Source organism: Solanum pennellii, chromosome 12, assembly GCF_001406875.1.
Source record: "Solanum pennellii chromosome 12, SPENNV200".
NCBI lineage: Eukaryota > Viridiplantae > Streptophyta > Magnoliopsida > Solanales > Solanaceae > Solanum > Solanum pennellii.
Genome location: NC_028648.1, coordinates 58,243,394 through 58,250,407, shown reverse-complemented (window position 1 = coordinate 58,250,407; position 7,014 = coordinate 58,243,394). Strand labels below are relative to the sequence as shown.

General features: G+C 34.3%; 1 protein-coding gene across 8 annotated transcripts in view; it reads left to right on the top strand.

Moving 5' to 3' along the window:
- The first annotated feature begins 1,730 nt into the window (after nucleotides 1–1,730).
- The window catches only part of LOC107007029 (protein MLN51 homolog), a 9,335-nt gene continuing 4,051 nt past the window's right edge, over nucleotides 1,731–7,014 (top strand). For 6 of the 8 annotated variants that reach the window (XM_027913458.1, XM_015205506.2, XM_015205508.2 and 3 more), the window contains exons 1-5: nucleotides 1,732–2,460; nucleotides 3,690–3,792; nucleotides 3,884–4,116; nucleotides 4,198–5,036; nucleotides 6,854–6,956. In XM_027913458.1, coding sequence (XP_027769259.1) covers nucleotides 1,991–2,460; nucleotides 3,690–3,792; nucleotides 3,884–4,116; nucleotides 4,198–5,036; nucleotides 6,854–6,956 — 1,748 coding nt within the window. In that variant the 5' untranslated portion in view covers nucleotides 1,732–1,990. Of the gene's footprint in view, nucleotides 2,461–3,689; nucleotides 3,793–3,883; nucleotides 4,117–4,197; nucleotides 5,037–6,853; nucleotides 6,957–7,014 lie in introns of all 8 variants that reach the window. The other 2 variants (XM_027913457.1, XM_027913459.1) reach the window with 1 other exon arrangement.

The window sequence follows — 7,014 nt, the reverse complement described above, 5'->3', positions numbered from 1 at the left end:
TATATATATATATATATATAAATCTAGGTTCTACCTCTTTGGTGACTAAACGACTTTGAGTCTTTGCTCTTTAGTTAGCGTTTAATTAATTAGATTTAAAGTTAAAAGATATTATAATAGATACTCTATCAAACAATACAACAAAATTGGGTGCTTGAGATAATCATTGAAAGAGATTAAGGTTTTTATCGTATTTATTTTATCCATAGATTCTCAAAATTCATAAAGAAAGACAGAATGAATAAACTCAAATTATTACGAATAGGGAGATAAGTTAAGTGTGTACCATGCATTACAAACAAAGGACGAAATAAAATGGGTTTAATCAATCCTTCTTTACTCTCCTTGAGGAATAGAACTCTTCTAATTATGTAGTTTATGATGCGAGGAATCACCTTTCGTAGTCGTGAGCTAAGATATCGTAACTAAAAAGAGATGATGGGTTGACTGAGCATTGCAGTCCCATGGGACAAGATCCCCATAGTTCAAATGATAAGATGAAGTGAGATCTGAGTGCAAAAAAGGACATAATCATAATTTCTTTTTTCAAACATATTTTGGAGCCCTAGACTTCAGTTTATGGAGTTCTTTTTATTTTTTTTGGAAGAACTTTTACGATTCATCATATTGGTAGGATTTAATCTTCATTTTAATGATTATTCATGACTTATGTTTTTTGTAGCAATTTAATCCATGAATAACGTTGCAAATTAGAGATTTTGATCTCATATTTAAAAGAAGAAAAGATGGAAATTAATGTGATTGGTTATGAGAGAAATTAACTCAATTTTGAAATAAATTTCAGATTTAACCTCAAAGGTTTGAAGTTGACTTTTTAACCTCATAATTTTCATCATTATGGGTATCTATAGTTATGTATATTCACGTAGAACTCATATTTAATTACGTAGGAACGCTGAATAAGGCAAAATATTTTTGTGATTTTGTTATACTACCGATCCAAGAAATATCTTCATAATTAAATGATAATAAGTGTTGAAATAAAGATGATACCATATGTGAGGTGATAAGCACTACCCTAATATCAAGTGTCAAGTTTGGATACTTATTCAATTATGTAATAACTTTTATAATTATTTGACATTATTCATACTATGAAACATACTTTGATTATGTTAAAGTGATTATTGTGTTAATTAATTACGTGCTTAACATTAATTTAAAAATTTCATACACTTGATGAATATGAATTCTTTTGTATACTTTATATATTCCTTTTGTGAGCATATGAAATTCTTATATGATCATGAGAACATTCCTTCCTTTTTTTTTTAATTGATAATGTATTTGATTTATGCTTGATGAGATATGATCTTGAATGAAGTAATGACAATCTTATATTTTTACATGTTAAATAACTTAGTTGATATTATAACGAAAAATGATACTACGTTAATAGATGAATGATAGAATATTTCTTTATATGTCATGTTATTCGATATACCTATTAGAATTGGTGTGTACAACGGGTTCATATTTATATGACTATTTCATTGCATCATATTCTAAGAGCATTTTTTTTTTAAAAATTAATAATTAAAATTCAAAATAACAACAACAAAGTGAACCAAATGTTAATTTCTTTTTATTTTTTATTTGAGGTTCGAAATTGAAATCTCGATTAAATTTGAATCGCGGAGTGTGCAAGTGAAACGGTAGGGTCCAAATGTTGAAAATCTTAAGAGTTAGCTGACGACTGGCGAGTGACATCAGTAGTCTCACCCCATAACCCCAGTTTTTATCCAAAAAAAAAACCCAATCTTTTTTTCAAAACTTTAACCTAACCCTACAATTTTGAGACTTCAAATTCACTACGCAGAGCCCCAAAAACCTCAACTTTCCTTCAAATTCTGCTCTATTTTCGATTCAGTGTTTTGGTTTTGGATTCAATTGCTGATAAAGATTTGTTTTTGAAGATGGTGTTAGTGTAAAGTGCTGCTGGAGTTTGATTTTGATTTGTTTGTTTGCGATGACGGGAACGGGAACTGGAACAGGAGGGGAAGATGTTGATTACGAGAGCGATCCGGAGGAAGCGATGCTGTCGTTGAAGATGAGGCGGAGAGAGGCAAGTGATGATGAGGACGGAGGTGGAGAAAGTGGAAAAACAGAAAAGCCCTTAAGGAGTATTGATTCTGATGATGAGTCGGAGGGGCAAGGTGCTGCGGCGGTGTACGAAGATGATGAGGAGTATGTAGAGGAGGAGGAGGAGGAAGAAGAATTGTACGGGGAAGTTGAGGCTGTGGTTGAGGAAGCGGCTGAGGGAGTGAAGGAAGTTGTTGAGCAAGGAGGAGGTTCTACTCCAGGGGTTGTTGATAGAGATGAACACGATTTGCCGCAGGAAGAAGAGAAAAAAGAAAATGAACCTTATGCTGTTCCCAAGACTGGAGCTTTTTATATGCACGATGATAGGTTTGGAGACAATGTAGGCGGGCGACAGAAGTAAGTTTCACTTTAATTATGTTAGTTCAGTTTATTATGAATTTTTGAATTTAGATAGAGAGTAAATTAGTGTTTGTGGTATGTGGAAGGTGTTTTACTGTTGATTTAGTGATATTAACCTATCAACTTGCCAAAATTCCAAAGTAGTTAGGTCACCATTGCCAGTGTTATTATTTTGGACACCTACACCTTGATTAAGTGTCTGATTTTGCAAAGATATTAGTTAAACCTCTGCTGATAGGGGTTGTGTCGTGCCCTACACAGCATGGATTGGGATATTGAATGATTTCCTGTATAAAGGATAACTATACCTTGAGACTTGAGTCTGTGTCTGATTTTCCCATAAAAGTTGAAAGACAATCTTCTGGTGGAAGTTTTCGAAAACACAAGCTAGAAGATTGGGAGTTTCGAAAACACAAGCTAACTACCTTCTTGAGCATCCAAGTTCCAAGTCTGGTTGCTTTTCCTTTGCTCCCTTTGTGGTTCCTGATCCAAACTGCAACAGTCGAGAAAAACCTCTTTGAAAAGGCTTAAAGAGGATCATCTGGTTTAACACTGCGGCTGGCTAAATGCATAACAATGTGCTTTATGTGTGTTTCCCCTATGTAAAGATAAACCTCCACACTTTTGTTACTCCCTCCAGTTTAGAAATAACTGATGTTTCACAAAAGTCAAAACCTAGAAGGTATTTAATTCCTTTTCCCAAATGTATCCTTGACACATTCTTAACCCCAATGATAATTATGTGAATCTAAAAAGAAAAGACTATCATTAACTAAGAGTATTTTACAAATAAAGCCTCTTAGTTTTAGGAGTAAGTGGATTTCTTAATCCATGTGCCCAAGCCTAAACATCAGTTATTTTGGTCCGGAGGGAGTTTTAACTGATTCATTTTGCTTTGGGTTCCTTGACTATGCAGCCTTTTGTATGAATTAACCATTGAAGGATGAGAAATACCCTGAAAGGGAAGTGCAGTCAGTAATTTAAACAAAATATGTTTCCTTAATTGCTTGCACATATTAGTGAAATTGATAATGCTTCTTATCTTTCCCCCAAAACCCATCCTGTTCACGTCGTAGTTGTGCTGAATGTTGTAGGTTCTAATTATGATTTACTACTCCATTTTACCATTAGTAAGTAGACTTCATTTATTATCACTAGTTTTATGTCATTGTCTCATATAATCATATTACTTAGGCAACTAATCATGAAAAAAATATTTTGTTTAGGCGAATGTCCGGCGGAAGAAGGTTATGGGAATCAAAAGATGATCGTAAATGGGGCCATGACAAGTTTGAAGAGTTGACTGTGGAGCAGAGGAATTACGACGATGTGACTGCTTTGATTTATTTGCTATTCATTCTAGCATTATATTTTTCCTGTCTGCTAGTCATTTGCTCACAAGATTTTGTAAAACTCTCAGGATAGGAGAATATCAAGGGGTCGCTATCGAGGTCGTGGTAGGATGCGAGGGGCTGATAGTGGAGCTTCACAAGGAAGAAAACCCAGAGCGTACATCAATGGTAATGATCAGACTAAGGATAATAACCAGAACATTCAGAGTAATCCTTCAAAAGCTATCAGAGGTCGGGGACCAAGGAGGTACAGACCATCTTTTAAGGACAACGCTGACGCACCTCCTCCACAAAACAAGCAGTAAGTTTCAATTCAACTATTTTTCTCATTTTTTCCTTGTGAAGGATCTTTTCAATTCTTCTTGTCAAATCTAATTTTCAGATCTGGTCAGTCCGTTGACAAACCTTCACGTTATAGCACAAATAAAGCATCTGCTTCTGCATCAGATTTAGAAAAAGATGCAGTTACAGCTGCAAATCAAAGGTCTATGTCAAGATTGAATTATGCTTCTCCTCCATTTTATCCCTCTAGCTCTTCCAGTAAAGAGACTACAATAACACACAAGAGGGAAATGCAAACTGAGACAAGTAATCACAGTGTTCAGCCTTCTCTTTTGGGCGAACGTGCTGCTTCTGCACAATCAACTGCAATAATCCGGAAGGATCCAAATGATTCGTTTGGCATAAACAAGCTTAATATTGATGATTCTATTCCTGCAGTTGCTGGGAAGCCTTCATCCAGTTTGCAGTTGTCACCGGGGTTGTCTTCATCAATGAAGTCTACTCATCCCCAGGCATTGAGAGGCCAAGGAAGAGGATTTAATGCATCACCACATAGGAATTATCAATCGCCTGTGCCCAATAATCAAGTGAATAGTGTTTCTCTGCCAACCCAGCTCCACCCTGCACAGCGATATTCTGCTCAAAGTCGAGGACAACCTTTTCTGCAAATAACTGGTCAACAGTTAGTACAGCAACCGGGTGCTGGATCTCAAGTTTCATCTCCCCCCAAAACAGCTCAAGTTATGAATACTTGTGAACCTGGAGAACTTGCATTTACTTCAGAGTCCAATAAATTAACGAGTTCCGTGGTTGCGAAAGGGAAAGGCAGTCTTCAGGGTCCTGGAAGGGGATATGGGGCTCACATTGTAGGTGCACCTGGAAACATGGGTAGTGGTCACAGTAATCAGAAGTTTTCTGGGACTCCAACCTTTCTTCCAGGTAGCCCTTTTATAGCCTGCATCATTATATACTATGTTGGAACCTAAATGATGGATGAAAATTTGAAAGTGACCAAACTAAGTTGACAATATCTACATATAGTGCACTTATTTGGTGTGCTATGTAAGTTCCATTAACAGACCAGGCTTAAAGGCCATTATGGTCAATGGACTTGTATAGCGCACTAAATAAGTGCGCTATATGAGGAAAATGAAACTCGCCCTTTAACATTTCTTATTAATTATTTCTTGTTTGTTACTTGTTTATTCTTTCTTAGTTTACTTGCTTATTCTTTTGTTTAGTTATTATTTCTGAAGCATGCATGCTAATTAGCTAATTTTTTTTGATGTGTTAATTAGTTAGTTGGTTTAATTACTAAATGTGTTATTTAGCTATTTAATATTAATGTTAGTTTATTAGATTAGTAATTAGTTCATGTTAATTTGTTAGATATATTTATTATCAATATATGTAAATACTTGATAGTTAAAAAATTGTTAATTAGTTGACTAATTTAAGGTGAAGATCATTTATTTAATCTGTTTTGCATATGATACATTGTAACTGTGAATTAGTTAAGAAGATTATTAATTAATTAATGTTTAATTAGGGTTGAACCATAAAAGGTATGAACCATACTAACAAGAAATAGTTGAGAAAAAGTGTTTGATAAATGAATACAAATCAAATGAACTTGAGAAACAAAATTAGGGTTTAGGTCTTGAAAAAATGTATGTACCAATAGAATTAAGATTTAGGTTTTGAAAAAAATGTACGTAGGTTTAGGTCTTGTAAAAATGTAGCTTCTAATAAACTAAGGTTTACGTGTCGCAACTTCAAAACCTCAAACACCAACAAAATGAACATGAAAAATGTACGTACTAATAGAAATAGAGTTTAGGTCTTGAAAAAATGTAACTTCTAAAAAATAATAGGGTTTAGGTATTGTCACTGCAAGACCTAAAACACTAACAGAATGAACTTTGAAGAGATGTATGTAATAGAACTAGGGTTTTTGGTCTTGAAAAAAATTAGGGTTTAACTAATTAAGTATTTAACTATATTGATGATAACTTATCTAACAAATAAACATCAACGAATCTAACAGATCAACAATAGCATTAAATAGCTATGTTACACATTAATAGTTAAATCAACTAACTAATTAACACACTTAAAAAAGAATAGCTAATAACATGCATGCTTTGGATATAACAATTAAACAAAAGATAACCAATTAAACTAACAAATAATAAACAATAAATAATTAAGAAAATAACATAAGAACTTAAACCAGACAAAAAAAACGCAAGTGTTGAAGGACCTGCTTTATTTTCCTCATATAGCGCACTTAATAACTGCGCTATATAACCATTAAGCTTGGTCCCGATAATGGAACGTATGTAGTTTACTTATATGTAGATTTTGTCAACTTCAATTGTCCACACTATTTGGTTAGTTTTTGTTTTTTCATCCATCATTTAGGTTCTGGACTCGATATATACCAAAATATCAAAAAATATGGGTCTTGTTCCGAAACAGACTCTTAAGTATACTTGTTCAGTAAAGATCTTGTTTAGGCAAGCTTCTTTAAAGTTACATTTTCCTCTTGGAGTGGTTTATGCAGCATGTTATTTCTGTATGCTTTTTCTTATTCTGTTTAGTAGCTAGGTTTTCTCTTCCATAAGTTATGCTCTAGTAATATCAAGTGTCCAGTAAGTGTTATAAACTGGTAATCGTATCACTTCTGTTTGGTAAGTAGAGTGATATTTGTACTTTTAACGAGACATTTTTTTTTTCTGTAATGGGATTTGCAGTCGTGCAATTTGGAGGCCAGCACCCAGGTGGCGTTGGAGTTCCTGCTGTTGGCATGGCCTTCCCTGGATATGTTGGTCAACCGGGCAATTCCGAAATGACATGGTGAGGTTATCTTTACTTAATCTGATTCTAACCAAAATGTAATCCCCCCCCCCCCACA